The 18752-nt window shown below is 34.4% G+C and overlaps 1 protein-coding gene and 1 non-coding gene across 2 annotated transcripts; both read left to right on the top strand.

The window, feature by feature from the left end:
- Window positions 1-8325: 8325 nt before the first annotated feature.
- Window positions 8326-8432, top strand: LOC118974065 (U6 spliceosomal RNA). Its single transcript, XR_005063649.1, has one exon. It is a non-coding gene; the product is annotated as a U6 spliceosomal RNA (small nuclear RNA).
- Window positions 8433-17428: 8996 nt separating this feature from the next.
- LOC108397614 (olfactory receptor 14C36-like) lies at window positions 17429-18361 on the top strand. Its single transcript, XM_017661129.3, has one exon. It carries the CDS (start codon window positions 17429-17431, stop codon window positions 18359-18361), a length of 933 nt encoding a protein of 310 aa, XP_017516618.3.
- The last annotated feature ends 391 nt before the right edge of the window (window positions 18362-18752 follow it).

Here is an 18752-nt window from a genome sequence, read left to right as displayed (position 1 = left end):
TGGCTGCAAGTTTATCATAAATTGCCTTTATTATGTTGAGGTACTTGCCCTCTATTCCCATTTTGCTGAGAGTTTTTATCATGAATGAATGTTGAACTTTTCAAATGCTTTTTCAGCATGTATGGATATGATCTTGTGGTTTTTGTCCTTCTTTTTGTGGATGTGGTGGATGATGTTGATGGATTTTCAAGTGTTGTACCATCCTTGCGTCCCTGGGATGGATCCCACTTGGTCATGGTGTATAATCCTTTTGATGTATTTTTGAATTTGGTTGGCTAATCTTCTGTTGAGTATCTTTGCATCTGCATTCATCAGGGATATTTGTCTGTAATTTTCTTTTTCGGTGGGGTCTTTGCCTGGTTTTGGTATTAGGGTGATGTTGGCTTCATAGAATGAGTTTGAGAGTATTCACTCCTCTTCTATTTTTTGGAAAACTTCACAGAGAATGGGTATTATGTCTTCTCTGTATGTCTGATAAAATTCCGAGGTAAATCTGTCTGTCCTGGGGGTTTTGTTCTTGGGTAGTTTTTGATTACCGTTTCAATTTCTTTGCTTGTAATTGGTTTGTTAACTTTTGTGTTTCATCCTTTGTCAGTCTTAAAAGGCTATATTTTTCTAGGAAGTTGTCCATTTCTTCTAGGTTTTCCAGCTTGTTAGCATATAGATTTTCATAGTAGTCTTTAATAATTCTTTGTATTTCTATGGAGTCTGTCATGATGTTTCCATTCTCATTTCTGATTCTGTTGATGTTGTGTTGATTCTCTATTTCTCTTAATAAGTTTAGCTAGAGGCTTATCTCTTGTATTTATTTTCTCTAAGAACCAGCTTGTGGTTTCGTTGATTTTTTCTATTGTTTTATTCTTCTCAATTTTAGTTATTTCTACTCTGATCTTTATTATGTCCCTCCTTTTGCTGACTTTAGGCCTCATTTGTTCTTCTTTTTCCAGTTTCGATAATTGTGATGTTAGACTATTCATTTGGGATTGTTCTTCCTTCTTTAAGTGTGCCTGAAATGCTATATAGTTTTCTCTTAAGACTGCTTTCACTGCATCCTACAGAAGTTGGGGCTTTGTGTTGTTGTTGTCATTTGTTTCCATGTATTCCTTGATCTCTATTTTAATTTGTTCATTGATCCATTGATTATTTAGGAGCATGTTGTTAAGCCTCCATGTGTTTCTGAGCCTTTTTGTTTTCTTTGTAGAATTTATTTCTAGTTTTATACCTTTGTGGTCTGAAAAGTTGGTTGGTAGAATTTCAATCTTTTGGAATTTACTGAGTCTCTTTTTGTGACCTAGTATGTGCTCTATTCTGGATTATGTTCCATGTGCACTTGAGAAGAATGTATATCCTGTTGCTTTTGGATGTAGAGTTCCATAGATGTCTATTAGGTCCATGTGGCCTAGTGTGTTTTTCAGTGCCTCCGTGTCCTTACTTATTTTCTGTCCAGTAGATCTATCGTTTGGGGTGAGTGGTGTGTTGAAGTCTCCTAAAATGAATGCATTGCATTCTATTTCCCCCTTTTGTTATGTTAGTATTTGTTTCACGTATGCTGGTGCTCCAGTCTTGGGTTCATATATATTTAGAGTGGTTATGTCCTCTTGTTAGACTGAGCCTTTTATCATTATCTAATATCCTTTATCTCTTGTTACTTTCTTTGTTTTGAAGTCTATTTTGTCTGATTCTAGTACTGCAAACCCTGCTTTCTTCTCTCTGTTGTTTGCCTGAAATATTTTTTTCCATCCCTTGACTTTTAGTCTGTGCATGTCTTTGGGTTTGAGGTGAGTTTCTTGTAAGCAGCATATAGATGGGTCTTGCATTTTTATCCATTCTATTACTGTGTGTCTTTTCATTGGTGCATTAAGTCCATTTACATTTAGGGTGACTATTGAAAGATATGTACTTATTGCCATTGCTGGCTTTAAATCAGTGGTTACCAAAGGTTCAAGGTTAGCCTCTTTAGTATCTTACTGCCTAACTTAGCTCACTTATTGAGCTGTTATATACACACTGTCTGGAGATTCTTTTCTTCTCTCCCTTCTTATTCCTCCTCCTCCATTCTTCATATGTTGGGTGTTTTGTTCTGTGCTCTTTTTAGGAGTGCTCCCATCTAGAGCACTCCCTGTAAGATGCCCTGTAGGGGTGGTTTGTGGGAAGTGAATTCCCTCAGCTTTTGCTTGTCTGGGAATTGTTTAATCCCACCATCATATTTAAATGATAGTCGTGCTGGATACAGTACCCTTGGTTCAATGCCCTTCTGTTTCATTGCATTAAATATATCATGCCATTCTCTCTGGCCTGTAAGGTTTCTGTCGAGAAGTCAGATGATAGCCTGACGGGTTTTCCTTTATAGGTGAACTTTTTCTTTTTAGCTGCCTTTAAAACTCTTTCCTTGTACTTGATCTTTGCCATTTTAATTATTATGTGTCTTGGTGTTGTCCTCCTTGGGTCCTTTCTGTTGGGAGTTCTGTGTATTTCCATGGTCTGTTCGATTATTTCCTCCCCCAGTTTGGGGAAGTTTTCAGCAATTATTTCTTCAAAGACACTTTCTATCCCTTTTTCTCTCTCTTCTCCTTCAGGTACTCCCATAATACGTATATTGTTCCTTTTGGATTGGTCTTACAGTTCTGTTAATATTGTTTCATTCCTGGAGATCCTTTTATCTCTCTCTGCTTCAGCTTCTATGCGTTCCTGTTCTCTGCTTTTTATTCCATCAATGGCCTCTTGCATCTTATCCATTCTGCTTATAAATCCTTCCAGAGTTTGGTATACTTCTGTAATCTCCTTCCAGACATCTGTAATCTCCCTCTGTACGTCTGTTATCTCCCTCCAGACTTCATCCCTTAGCTCTTGCATATTTCTCTTCATCTCCATCAGTATGTTTATGATTTTTATTTTGAATTCTTTTTAAGGAAGACTGGTTAGATCCGTTTCCTTCTCAGGTGTTGTCTTTATAATCTTTGTCTGCCTCAAATTTTGCCTTTTCATGGCGATAGAGATAGTTTGCAGAGCTGGCACGAGTGGCGGCTGGAAGAACTTCCCTTCTTGTTTGTTTGAGGTCTTCCTCTCCTGGGAGAACAGTGACCTCTGGTAGCTTGTTCTGGGCAGCTGTGAGCAGACCAGGCTTCTAATTCTTACCTGGCCACTATGGAGTTTATCTCCTCTGTTGCTGTGGGCATGGCCTGCCTTGGGCTGCTGCTGATATGGTGGGGCTGCGTTGGAGGGGGAACAGCCAGGAGGCTGTTTATCTTCATGAGGGGCCTCTGAGCTGCCCTGCTATCCAGGGGTTTAGGGTGCCCTGAGTTCCCTGCTGCTGGACTAAGTGTCCCAGGATGCTTCCATCTGGCTGTGGGTTCCCTGTCCTTTTAAGTCTTTCAAAAAGCACTGACTTTTGTTTGTCCCCAGGGTACCAGCTGCAGGGACCCACTCACAGGTCTTACTGTCCTGTTTCCCTAGTAACCAGTACCCCACACATGCACCGTGTCTGCGCTCTGGTGCAGATGGGTAGGGCTGGCTCTTTAGCAGTCCTGGGCTCCCCCTCCTTCCCCGCTCTGACCCCTCTCCTCCCTCCCAGAGCTGGGGTGTGGGACGCTCAGGTCACACCGGTCCAGGACTTGTATCTTACCCCCTTCATGAGGCTGGGTTCTTGCAGGTGTGGATGTGGTCTGGATGTTGTCCTGTTTCTTCTGGTCTCTCTTTTAGGAATACTTATCTTTGTTGTATTTTCAACAATATATGTGGTTTTGGGAGGAGATTTCCGCTGCTCTACTCATGTCACCATCTTGGCTCTGCCTCAATAATAACAATCTTAAAAATAACATAAGTGATGATGCTAGTGGCAGTTAGTGGCAATTGTCTAATTATCTTCCTGATTTATACTGACAAACTGAAAAATGTAATATTTGAGATTGTGTAAGTTTTTAGATTATTTATCTAAATAGCAAACAATTTTGTCATCTAGTAGAGAATAGTGTACCTACCTCAAGAATTACTATAGGAATTATAGGATCAAATATATGGCAAAATATATGAAATCCTAAATAAGTATATTTCTAAATGTATTATTTTTAATACATTAAAATGATGCATTGAAAACATTATAGGGAGAAATAGAAAAATTCATTTACTTTTTGTTCTGGCATGGAGAGTATAACTCTCTGTAAGAGATTGTTATGCTCTTATGCCTACATTTTAAATATACTGATGATTTATTTCTTTGTTTTACCTTGAGTAGAAATAATACTCCAAAGTTTATTCTGAAAAAGTCACAGAAGGATAAGATATAACTGACTTTCTGACTAACCACATATTCCATAGATGATTTAGAAAAATAATAAAATTCATTTTTGTAACAGTTTTTACTACTATTAGATTTTCTTCAGGTATTGTTGATATTCAATATTATAATGATTTCAAATATACGACATAGTGATTTGACAGTCAACTACATTATGAAATGTTCATCCCAATATAGTTAGTATGTGTCAACATAGAATAATTTTATAGAATTATGATTACTGAAAATTAAGAAAATTCCATACACCCTGCCTACAAGTTTCCCCTATTATAGCCATCCATTGGTGTGGTATATTTTTATATTTAATAAAGAATATTGCAATGTTAATATTAAAGTCTACAATTTACATCATTGTTGATCCTTTGTTTTGTACAGTTTTATGAATGCTGGCAAATGCATAATGTTTACATCCACCATTATAGGATCCAGTAGAATCGTTTTATAACATTGAATATTCCCTATCCATTTACTGATCCTGCTGTTTTATTAAGACAATCATCTCTTACAGTTATTTTTATGATTAGAGTCCACATGTTAATTATACACATTTTTAGGTTTATTTTAAATAGGTGACAGACTTGATGATTCTTATAATTGTGAAAAGAGATAAAAATTAACACTTAGTTGATTTGGGGACTCTTTAAATTTAAAATACAATAATTGGAAAGGGAAATATTTTGTAAAACATATGTCTTTACTAATGATTTTTCAAACATCATTCATTTGGAGAAAGAACTCCAAAAATAAGTTTGTTTTGTCTATATTCTCACATGATATAATTTTCATTTCACAATAATATGAGGTGCTTTAAAGGTGAAAATACGAAAGAAAGTATTTTTAAAGCATTTTAATAATCATCTCATCAAAGTGGGAATTAAAAACAATAATCATTCTATCTCCTTCCTGAGTAAAATGTTCTCATAATTTTCTTTACACTTTCATTATTTGCTTGTTTCTAAAACTGTAGATAATAGGATTCAAGAAAGGAGGGACTATAGAGTAGAGGACAGAGGTGATCATGTCTTGAATCATGAGTGAGCTTGAAGTTGGCTTCAAACACATGGCGGCGGCTGAGCTGACAGAGACTGTCATGACAAGCATGTGAGGAGTGCAAGTGGAGAAAGCTTTTCCTGGGTCTTTTGCTGGAAACCTGAGCGCCTTAGAAAATATGTGAACATAAGACACGGCGATGGAGGCAAAGCGGCCACCTGCAATCATCACTGCAGAGACAAAAATGGCGATTTCATTGCTGATGGTGTCCGAGCAGGAGAGCCTCAGCAGGGAGGGGATGTCACAGAAGAACTGATGGACCACGTTGGACTGACAGAAGGACGGCCAGAATGTGTTGCCAGTGTGTAACCCTGAGTTGAACACAGCACTGAGGATGGAGGCCAGGGTCATCTGGACACAGACCCGAGGGCTCATGACTGCAGGTTAGTGGAGGGGCCGGCAGACGGCCACATAGTGGTCCCGGGCCATGACGGTGAGAAACAGCAGCTCTGTTAAAGCGAAGACAAGCACGAGGAAGACCTGAGCTGCACATCCAGCTACAGAGATCACCCTACTGTACAGCAGGAAGACGACACACGCCTTGGGCACAGTGACAGAAGTGTAGCACATGTCCAGGACGGACAGATTCCTGAGAAAGAAGTACATGGGAGTGTGAAGACCCTGCTCAAAGGTGGTTACCGTGACGATCAGAAGGTTCCCCGTAAGGGTTGTCAAGTATATCAGTAGGAACAGCACGGCGTGTGAGGCTCTGAGCTCCAGCACATCTGAAAATCCCAGAAGCACGAATTCAGCCAAAGTGGTTGAATTAGTCATCTTTGGGTAATTTACAGCAAATAATCCCTTAAAAAAAATTGGAGAATCAACAAGAGGACACTAATTAGCTTAGGTATGTTTTTTATCTCATGTTTATCCAGTGTGATTCTTTGTTGTGTGATCGTGAGTAGTAATTAATACAATGCTGTCTCGTGCTGCTTTAGTCTTCCTACTTGTCTAACTTATTTCCAGTTGAGGGTAGAAATAAAATGTAATATGTAAGAAATTGAATCCATTTTTTCATAAATCTTTTTTAGTTACTAGCTATAAAATTGGTATATTGAAGATCAAGGTTTGATTGGAGAATTGAGTTAATATAGATATTTTATATGGGCTGACAATAATTTTATAAATGTGGACATTTAGTGCTAGATGATGACTAAATACAATAATAGACATGAGACTTCTGTTTCATCAGAAGGTCTCAACACATTATGTGAATCTGTGCTCCATTCATTGCCCATCAAGAGGAAAATAATTTTTATCTACATTTCTACAACTGTGTCTTTTGATAATTATTTAATTTGGAAATTTACCATCAAGAACTTGCCATAAGTGATCATCTACTTCCCAATTGCATACCACTAAAGTGTGGCCTTTTTCTTTTGAAACTTTTCAACTTTTTCTCTCTCCTTTTCTCTATCTCCCTTTCTGTCTTAAATATCTTAAGAGCCTTTGCAGCTTTATTTTGTTTTTTCCTTAGCCTAGATATAATAATAAACCTAATACCAGCATCATATTTTGTTAATGTGGATCATTATCTAGTTGACATTAGTCACTTACTGTATACCATAATACTCATTGTAATTTGAGGAAATGGGAATTGATATATATATATATAATTTTAAAATTAAAATACTGGGTGACCAAAAGATGAAGGAAATATATCAAGGAATGGAAATGTAAGTGGAACATAAGTATCCAAAGCCAAATTCATCTGAGTAAAGAGTACATTGCCCCATGGCACATTTCCTCCAACTGAACTTTGACCCTACTAAGCTTCACTAGGTCCCACTAAACCCATCTTTACCCCTCATTCCAACAAACAGTACTCTAGTATAATTGTATTGCAGTCATCTGAGACCTTCAGGGGCCATGACAGATATAATGATCCAGATGTGAAACATTATTGCTTTCCTACATATTGAGAATAGACTACGACTAATATCAAAATCATCTTCCATATTTCTCCATACTAACAATTTCTGCTCCTACCCTGGTTGTGATAACTCAATTCAAGACAATTTATTGTAATCTGCATTTATGTCCATCCAATGGTATACGATATCTATGTTGATCTAGCCCTTTCTCAACTGCAACATTGGTTTACATTAATTTTAGAATTCTTAGGAATTTTTGTCATAATAACTTAAAAACTTCAAGGTAAAATAATTCTTACATATTTTTACTCACATTCTCATATCTGCTGTTTTAGGATTCATAGAACTATTCACATCTAAGGCTAATTAACAAAGTTGTCTTCATTTTCATTTCAAATTAAATGCTGTATTTTTTTCAAAAATTTAAACTTCCCCATATGCTTCTTGACTCTCCATGAATTCTTAGGCCCCTGTGTTCAAAAACATTTCTGAAACTTTTCCAGTCTTTTAATACTTTATGTATATCCTCTTTTATTAGCCTATTCAAATAGTGCTTCATCTATTTGTATTAGTTTTTTTTCCTTGAAATTTCAGTCACTCTATTTGTCTGCAAATCTACATGTCATCCTACTGAAACCTACATCAGAAGATCAAATAGCTTAGTGGTTTCTACAGTCCTCAGATTCTTAACCTCTTCAACACGAGTATGCTAAAGGAGATTTCCTCTCCTGATGCTATATCTCTGTTCTTCCATGATTCTCCTTCATATTCTTATATCTACAAATTCCATGAATGGTACAAGAGTCTAAATATCATTTCTCAATAGCCAGTTCCAAATTGCATTCACATGCATTCTAAAATCCATAGTTTGGAATTTTTCTGTAGTCCCCTCCCATTTTCTCCATCTCCTTCTTATTCTCTCTGCTATTATTTAACCTTCATCCTTTCTCCTTCCTCCCATTCTCTCTCCCATGTCCTATTATTTTGAATCTTCACCCATGTTTCTCTCCATTTTCCTTCCCCTAATAGCAATCTGTATCTGAAATAATTGTAGAAAGTCTCTAGATTTGTCTCTGTTGGTATGCGTTAAAGCTGAAACTGCCTATGGTGCTCTCTTTGTCAGTACATGTGCTAAAATTGGAAAGATAAAGAGAAGGTTAAAATGGCCTCTGAGCAAGTATGACACACTATTTCATGAAGCATTCCTTATTTAAAAAGAAAGAAGAAAGCAAAAAAAAAAAATGAAAAACCTCTAATGACTACAGATGTTATATCTTACTTTTATGGCTTAATGTAACCCTTTATTTGCAAAAGTATTTATAAAATCCCATAGAACCTAAATTCGATGGGATTTAAGTATGCCTTACATCTTCACCATTTTATTATAAAATATGTGAAGTACAAGCAAAGGCCAACATAGAGAAATTGCATAGCATAATTTAAATTCCTGAGGAACAACATCTCCAGGAAATATACTCAATAATTATTTGTCATGAATTTAATATTTGTAACATATCTGTAATAGAAAAATGTTTGAAAATATTACAAAAATTCTCAAGACACATTTCTTTCTAGTTACTGAGCAATACTTATGCTTTGCATTTTGTTTTCATTCCTACTCTTTTTCAAGCTGTAGCATTTCCTACCATAAATATGCATACTAACATTTTAGGGATAAAATACACCTAACCAGAAAATGTGAGAAATTTACTGACTGCTGTATTAATTCAGGCATTCATTAAAATTTCACTATAAGGCTATTTCTAATGGCTAAAAATATGAATGGTAGCTGCTACTGTATTTCTTGCAATCTATTATAAATAAATATTAATTGTAGTAAATATTTAATAACATTAAGATGATTAAAATGAAGTGTCTTAAGTGTTTTGTGTAAACTATTATATTTTTATATAAACTCTAAATATTTCAGATCTTGAGTACACTGAGAAAGTGGTAACTTTCCATTTGGAAAGAACATGGATTGTTGATGGTGACAGAGTGGTAAATGAGTGATGTCCTGACCCTAACTCTTTGTTTTATAGTTGTCACTATAAATTGGGAAAAACTGACATGAATCTTGCAATCCCTACAAGGTGATTTATGAATCACAATCTTAAAGCCTTAAAATGTGCCCCATATCCACTAAGAATTTATTATTTCTACCAGGAGGAGAAAACAAATACCAAATGATTTCACTTACATGTGGAATCTAAAACAAGACAAAACAAAGTGAACAAAATAGCAATACACTCATACACACTGAGAAGTGACTGATGGTTACAATGGAGGAGTGGTTAAGGTGGGATGGTGAAACAGGTGAAGGAGAGAAAGAGGCACAAAATCTCAATCATATTTTAAGATGGTCACCAGGATGGTAGGGCAGCAGGGAGAATATAGCCACTGGTCTGTAACATCTTTCTATGTTGACAGATAATAACTACATTAGGTCTGGTTAGAATTTAATAATCTGTGTAACTGTTGAATCACTGTGTTTTATGCTTGAAACCAATATAATATTGTATATCAACTCTACTTCAACAAAAATAAATGAAAGTAAATTATTATTTCTAAAATAGTTCAAATAGGAGAAGTACTCAAAATGGTAAGTATGGTTGAAGCAAAGTAAACATGAATTATGAATCATTGACGAGATGATGAAACAGATGATTCCTTCACAACTTCCATTTTAATTCCATAAATGTTTGTTTTAAGACTACACAAAAAGAGGTGAAAGGAAAATGTAACATTTTGCATTTGCTAATGTAAGTATTTGTTCCAAACAGTAAGAAATATACAAATTCTGAACTGGTATGAATAGAAATTGAAAACAGGCTAAATTGCAGACTGGCAAGTGTAAGGTGGGAGCCCTCAAAGAACAATTTTCCTTGGAACACTGGAATATTTAACAAGGGTTCTTGTCTCAGAACAATTATAAGTACAAATGATCTTTTTTCATTTCTGAAAAATTTTAAAGATGCAGTTTTCAACCTGAAATTTCTAAAAATGCAATTTGTTCATTAATATGTTTATTCATGTATATTCACAAATACATTGATGTAATATTGATCTTGTAATTAAATCAATCTTTAAAAAGTGCTTTAGGGTAAATTATAGAAACTACCATCTGGAAGCTATAGTATCAATCATGAAAAACTGCTTAAACTCTCTTTTATAATATCCTATAAAAATGCCCTAGTATTACATCTGCAGCATAAGGGGTTGTATACAAATTTTATTTTATGAAAGATATTCACTTATTTAATGTGTACCAGAATTAAAATGCACCATATTCACTTATTGCTCCAGAATTTATACTACAGTGTTTCACAAGAGAAAACATTAGGAAAACTTTTGTTAAAATATTAAGTAGAAATAATGTATATAAATCATCATTTCCATTATATTAGGAAAACAAAATACACCAAATTTAAATTTGTTGCACTATGAATTACTGTCTGCATGCACATTATAATATAAATATGAATTTTTGCCTGAAACTGTGGGCAGCATGCTGAGCTGTTCTGCCCTTCCTGTGTTGCTCGTGTCGATTCTGCCTGGTGCTGGGTTCCTCTTGCTGGGTGCTCTTTGGGTTGTTACGATATCTCGCTAAGTCTAGTGAGGCTAGAATGGACGGAATGAAATCTAGTCAATGCAATGAATAAAAACTAAGAGATTGGTCCCAGTGTGTGAGTAACTTCCCTATCTGTATTTCCTATTCCGTTGTCCTTTAGTCTCCCTCAAAATAATTAAGCAGTGAAGGAGGGAAAGTGGAGATAATCATAAAGTGAAGAAGAGGAAGAGGGGAAAATAAGTAATAATAACCTACTCACAAGTTAATGCTGTCTTTTTTTAGACAGTGTAGGCAATCCGTGATTTCTGGGAAAAGTCCAGTGATATTTGAGATGCAGGAAGTATGAGTGAATCATATTTTGAAATTTCTGAGATCCTGTCAACAAATGCCCTGTTTTGTAAAAAGAGTGCCTGTGTTCAGTTTAATTTAAAAATGTGGCCAAGTGATTGATATTATTGGAAACCCCTGAGAGAACAACCCTTGTCATTCATAATAACCAGTCCCCAGGAGTAATATCACAGTGCTAATTGGATGTAGATGGTAAGGGAACAGGACCTTTTCCATGTAAGTAACTTGAGTACACCAATAAATACTGACATATTTGAATGTGTGAAAATAACTGGTAAAGTTTAATGAAACAGTACTTCAAACAGAAGGAAGATTGCTGTTTCCCTAACATCTCAGGGCTTCCTGTACCCAGATATTTGGTTGAACATTGTTATAGATGTTTCTGTGAAAGTATATCTTGATGAAATTAATATTTATATGAGAAGGTATCGAATCAACCAGATTGTCCCTCATAAGATTTGGGTCCTCATTCAGCCAGCTTGAGAAGGGCGGACCTCTCCCGGGAAGAGGAAGCTGCCCACGGACTGCCTCAGACCCACGCTGCAGCCTCGCCTCTTCCCGGGTCCCCAGCCTCCCGGCCCACTCAGCAGAATTTGGACTTGTCAAACTTCCACAATCTTGGAAACCAATTCCTTAAAATATTTGTTAAGCCAAAGATCTGAAACAACACAATTATAATAATATAATGGACAAATGTAGAGCATTTGCACAATATAATACTATTAAGAAATTACTGAGTGAACTACATTTTCACCTAACAATAGAGTTGGATTTCCAACACATTTTTAATTGAATGAGGCCACACACAAGAGTTCTTATCAAATAAGAACTTTTGTATAACATTCAAAAATCAAGGAAAACAAGCATGTTAGTACAGAGGATAAGGATATTTGGGCGGTTATCAGTACTGTACTTATTGACCAGGGTGCCCATTTAGTGGACTTACTAATTTTAAAACATTCTGAATGCATGATCTCTTCAATTAAAGTAACAAATACAAATTTTTATATGCCATGCTGGGCATGTAACCATTTTTATGAGGTTGAAATGGTTTCTCTATGTCAATGACTCAACATATTACACATAGCTGTATATCATATTATGAAAGCATAGCTTATGTTTGCTTGAATTCTTCTGTGATGGTATTCAATAGGTGTATGATTATGTTAATGTGAACATGATCACTTTAAACTGGATACATCCTCTGTTCCAGGGTTGATGTTGGAGTTCTCCATACATTTTTGCTGAGATTATGACACAATGAGTCAATATTATGATCTTTGATTTTATATATAAGAAAATTGAATAACTGAATGGACAAATCATATATCCCAAATTTACAAATTTGTAACTGTATGTAGACATGTTGTGTACCAAGTATTTATTAAACAGCACAATTGGTTTCCATAAGTAAGGTACCAACACAATTTAAATACTATAAAAATGTCTCATTAGCAAACTGAGAAATTTTGAAATTTTGTATCTCTGTACATTTTGTCTAAAAAATTTCTTAAATTTTATAAGCACTTTCTAAAATACAAATCATATGAAAAGTGTTCTTTGTATTGCATATACAAGGCACCTAATTGCATGTTTTCTTATTTGTTTGAAGAAATAGCTTGCATGATAAATTTTATTGAAATTTGTAATTGGATTCACTGAGATTTTAAAGTAAAATGCAAAACATCTGGTTTTAATTCATGGAAACAAACAAGCTTTCTAAACTTGAAAATTTTATTGAGAATGAATTTTCTCACACATGACATTGAATTTGACCTTTTTCCTAAAGGTCAGCCAAAGCACAACTCACAGAACCTCAGAAATAAATACAATAATGAGCCAATAATACTGGAGTTTTAAAACACACATTCACAAAAACGTTGCTGTAACAATCCAATAGATTAAGTAGATGAAGATAAGCAAAGACATATTAAATAAATAGACACATAGACACATATACAGAGAGAGAAAATAGATTACTTGATATACAACAAGGAAAATATATACATACGTATGCTGGTGTGTGTGTGTGTGTGCATTTCAAGAACTTTTACAAAAAGGGGTTATATATTTTCTGCTGCATGTTACATTTTCTCTCAGTCTCTTTCTTCCCTTCTCTTCTCTTTTCTCTTGCTCAATTTATTTATAAAATACATCAAGGTAGTAACTTTATGGTTACAATCTGCTAGACAACTTGCTTATTTTTGCCAACTTGATCTATCAGTTTCACAGAGCATAAAATTAAAATAGCAAGTAATGGCAATAGTGCATCAAATTAGAAAACTCTGGTAGTTGCTGTTACACTAATATAGATCATGTAGATAATAAATAAAATCCTAGTCCTCCCTTCTCTTCTACTTCCTGGTTCCAGTATCATAAATCTGTAAGAGACTCTTCTTTGTGTCTCACTCAGAAGTGAAATGAGCCCTGAATCTGTGCTGATCCTTCTGATGTGGACCAGTGAACCATTCCATGCAGGAAAATGGAACGGGTGGAGGACATGCTTTGTTACCAGCTCACTTAAACCCTTAACAAAGTCCTCTCAATTTCATCCTGAGCTGTATATGATAGATATAAATAATTATGTTTAACAGAAGATGATTGAATTCATCTCATTGGCCCATGTCAAGACAGACTCAGTCATCTGGCTTCTTAGAAGCACGATATTATCTCTGAGATTCAAACAGGTGACACCAAAGAAAACTTTGAACAATGAAGATTGCCTGTATGTCCCCTAACTTTATTATTTCGTTAACTTTCATCATTTAAATACATTCTTTGGTTACACTTTTTCTAGAGCTTCATGCTCCTCTTGATTCTCCTTCTTTACTTGGGTCCCACCCACCGGGGCTCTAGAGATGATTGCCTGCTTGAGGTCACCCTGGGCGGCTGGCCGCAGTGAAGTCATGAGGACTACGTTCCCAGAGGCTTTGAAGGTAATGACACAAATGTCAACATCTTCTGATAAAAAGACATGACTGGCCTATTTCCACAAACTAAAAATGGCACTTCTTTACATCTGAAGAAGTTCTCAAGTCATGTCTGTACAGAAAGATGTGATTTGGAGAAACTTGCAAGAAACCCTTGATCCCGCTTAGCAAATAACATACAATATTCAAGAGTAAGTACTTTGTAGTTACTATTTTTATTAATGTCTGCCCACATTCCTCCTTTCCCTTTACTTATTTACCATATACTTGACAAATTTTTAGAACTAAAACAAGTTTGAAAGGGGACTAAGAAGATCATCAGTATTTGTGTAAAATCATATAAAATAGTTGGAGTCTATATCTACACCTATATCTATACATATGTAACTACATAAAGCAAATTATAGAATATTTCTTAAAAATTTTAATAATACATGGTAAGTAGCTCAATAGGATCTGTTTCCTTTTACCAGCCATGATACAAAATATTTTTCACTAACTGGATTTCAGGATTTTCCTCAATGTCTTCTCTTTTAGGCATTTCTAGTATAGTAAAGAACATATTTTTAAAGAAATCTATATAATGTTATAGAACTTATTCCAATTAGATACTTGTTGCTCAAATATATGAAGACTTCTGCTAAATGAGCAGTTATAAAACAATGTAGATCTTATATATACCTAAAGTTTGCATCTTCTAATTTTTTTCAACTATACTTGACTACCAGTAGAAAATTAAAATTAAAATATTTGAATTGTGCTTTTATTATGGAATAAAAATAAAAGCGTTTGTATTACTTGGTTACTGACTTTAGCTAAAGTTACATTGATATATAAATTTTTAATAGAGAATTAATGAAGAGTAGACATGGGCTCTGGTTTAAAAAGGCTAAGTTCTTGCACATAAGAGCCCAAATATCCTAAATGAATATAAAATACTGGATGGTGGATTTTTGTATAACTAGTAATGGCCAACTTACTACATAAACTGCTATTTAAGTGTATAAATTACTATAAAATACATTTTGAGTAAATATATTGATATCCAAGTAGACACAATATCATAATAATCTATATAAAGTTGTCTGTTATATAAATTAATAAAAACCTAGGTGTATTAAATACTACTACTCTTCTCCAATATTAAATTGTTCTAAATTTTAAGTATTGTTACCATTCATCTCATTTCTCAAGAGATTAAGAAAATAAATCCTCATTATTTATATGCCTTTGTTTAATTCATAATCTATAGAAAATTGCACTTACAATGGAAGGTGTATTTAGATGTTTATTTAGAACATGGCATAAAATTTTAAAAAGTAAATATTGTTTACTGCATACAGGCTATCTATATCATGACTTATCTTACAATTTAAGGCTTCTATCTTTGAACTTACTATGATATTCAAAGTAAGGGAATAAACTGAAACAATGAATCAGTTATTCTCATCTCATCTTTTCATTTTTGGATCTTTTAAAAATCTTTTAAGCATTTATTATAATATACATTTATGCATACATATGTATATGCAATATAAAGTATATGCAAATACTGAAGTGCACTTCCAGAAGCATATTTATCATTTGCAAACATAATTAAATTTACTTGAAAATTTCTCAAAAATTTGTAAATAAATAGTCAGTTGTTTAACATGGAGAATGGTCCTTTAATTATAATCTGTAAACTCTCAACTCAAATAATCCTCTGTAGGCATTGAGAGAAGAATATACATTTATTATTTTAAAATAAGAACAATATGAAGGGTGTAATTCTTTTACCCTTAGCAATTAGTCAGTAAAGAGGAAAGCCCTTTAATCATACTCTATTAATATTTATGGAATTTAAGGATTTTCTAATTTATCTTTATTGCTATTTATCTTTCAATTCTACTTATTTTTTATTTTATTTACAGCTCCAAATTTTTTTTTCACTTGTGAATTTCCCTGTATTGGTTTGCATTCCATGTATTTCAGGTGGTTTTAGTTCTTAGTCTGAAATATTTATGGTTAACTTAAAAAAAGAGTGAGCTGTTTTGTTAAAAATCTGACAGATTAAAAAGGAAAATTTATTTTTTATTTGTTGAAAAATGAGGTCTCAGCTAAGAATAAAATGGTTGTTTATATACTTCTTTCTCTCACATTTCATGCTTACATGTGACTTCTGCTTGAGGGTTTCTAATATGATGTTTTGCTATGATACTTATGCATGAAAAGTGGTCAATAAAGACATTATTAAATTATACTTTTGTCACATAAAGAGTGCATTGATTAATCTCAATTGATTCAGACTAATGAAGACGTCATTAACTTATTTTGGTGAGACCAATAATAGGTAGCTATTGAAAAAGTGCTATGACACTTTGGAGATTTAGAAAACACATCTTACTTTTCCATCCTATATTTGGATAAGTGAGAAGTCTGACAAATTTCTTATGATTTTTCAAGGACCAACTTTTTTCTGAAATTTTAAATACTTACTTGAAATTTTAAGTATTATATTTTACCCTCACTGAACTCATGAATAAAAAAAGGCAACATTTTTCTTTTTCCACTAAAACTCATGTAAGGAAGTTATTAAATAGTTGTGGGTAATCAGTAAAAAAAAATGTTTAATCACATAACCACATAGAATTCTTTTTTATCAAGCTTTAATTCACCTAGACAAATGTCTTCTGAGATAACTCTAGTGAAGACCACTTTTACTATTCCTCTAAACTTTTTCTGGCAGATTCTTTGTAATTAAAATAAAATTATAGAAAAAAAATAGTTAAAAACGACATGTAAAATATTAGTACACTGATCTACACATGTATATCATGGTATTGCCATCATATCTCAAAGTGTGTAAAGTCATAATCTCAGTTTCTGTGCATATCATTTGAAGTCTAATTTGAAGCACATAGGGACAATAACCCATATTTTGTAGAGCAATGAGCTAACCTCCACTGTATCAATATCTAGGAAATATGTGCTATAATCCTAATAAAATTTAACAACTATGATTGAAAATTAGCTTTGTTTGTAGAATTTATATTTAAGAATAACTAAAATCATCATTAAAATAATAAACCTCACAGACTGCATAATTTTAAGTAAAGTAAAAAGCACTGTATTTCATTACCAGAGAATGGGACTAGAGAGTCCCATCCTTAGCACTTTGCTATGATCACTACAGAGTAGTGGTGATAATTTGAGCAAATATGGGAATGATAACAGTTATTTTCTACACACAAAGTCCAACTGTATAAAATATAAGCTAACATATTCAAAGACAATATTCTGGGTAATTTCATAAATTGCTTTTATGAATATCTTTCATGGTTCATGCTTTTTCTTTTCCAGATCCACCACTCTTACCTAAATGGCCAATTGCTCAAAGGTGACCGAGTTTCTCCTTGAGGGCTTTGCTGACGGGAGAGAGCTGAGGGTCTTGCAAGTCATATCATTCCTATTGATACACTTGGCCACCTTGCTAGGGAACCTTCTCATTATTGCTGCCACTACTTTTGACCAGAGCCTTCACACACCCATGTATTTCTTCCTCAGGAACCTGTCCATTTTAGACATGTGCTTTGTTTCTGTCACTGTCCCCAATGCCTGTGTCAAGTCCCTCATGGACAACAGGGTCATTTCAGTGGCTGGGTGTGCAACCCAGGTCTACTTGGTTATTCACTGTGTGTATGTGGAGCTCCTGTTCCTCACCGTCATGGCCCGTGACCGCTATGTGGCCATCTGCCAGCCCCTCCGCTACCCCGTCATCATGAACCACCAGTTCTGTGTCTGGACAACACTGGTCTCCCTGCTCGGTGGCCTCATCTTCGCAGGTGTGCACACAGGGAACACGTTCCGGCTGTCCTTTTGTCAGTCCAACGTGGTCCACCAGTTCTTCTGTGACATCCCTTCTCTGCAGAGGCTCTCATGCTGCGATACCTTCATCAGTTTTCTCTTAATTCTGATGTCTGCCATTATGATCTGTGGTGGCTGCTTTACCTTTATCGCCATGTCATACATTCAAATACTTTCCACTGTGCTGAAGTTTCCAACCAGAGAGCGAGGCAAGGCCTTTTCCACGTGTGTCCCCCACATCACTGTGGTTTGTGTCTTCCTCACTTCTCTCATCTACGTGTACCTAAAGCCTTCAGTAACCTCTTCTATGATTCAGGACGTGATTGTTTCTGTGCTGTATACTATGGTTCCCCAATTCTTGAATCCTATCATCTACAGTCTTAGAAATAAACAGGTAAAGAAAGCTGTAAGCAAAATAATATTAAGAAAGTGTTATTCAGGGAAATAATAAAGGTAAATTTTAGATTTACCCAAATTTAATTGAATGAGATCCAAATTTCTATAAAATAATTCCTTGTTTGGGTTTTACATATTAAATTTTTCATTCCAAAAACATTCTGTAAATACCTAATATAATTAATCTTATAAAATTATAATTTTGTGTTTGATATTACCCTTTCCATTTATCCTATATAATATCATATTTAACAACAGCCAGTTTTAATAACTGGATATGATCAAAGTTGAAGTGAATCATTTGAAATTAGGTCTTTGTGATTTTTCAAGTATTGATATAATTAATACCCCAAAGTAATTTTCAAGTAATAAAATAAGGAAGTAGGGAACAAGGTTTATCATCTCAATTTATTCCATGGGATATAAAATAACTCTAGATAGAA

The sequence above is a fragment of the Manis javanica genome, chromosome 14 (genome assembly GCF_040802235.1).
Source record: "Manis javanica isolate MJ-LG chromosome 14, MJ_LKY, whole genome shotgun sequence".
In the NCBI taxonomy this organism is placed as follows: Eukaryota; Metazoa; Chordata; class Mammalia; order Pholidota; family Manidae; genus Manis; species Manis javanica.
This window is presented reverse-complemented; position numbering and strand designations above follow the sequence as displayed.

Coding starts and splice junctions, on each gene's coding strand:
- LOC108397614 (XM_017661129.3), top strand. CDS start 17,429: ATGGCCAATTGCTCAAAGGTGACCGAGTTTCTCCTTGAGGGCTTTGCT.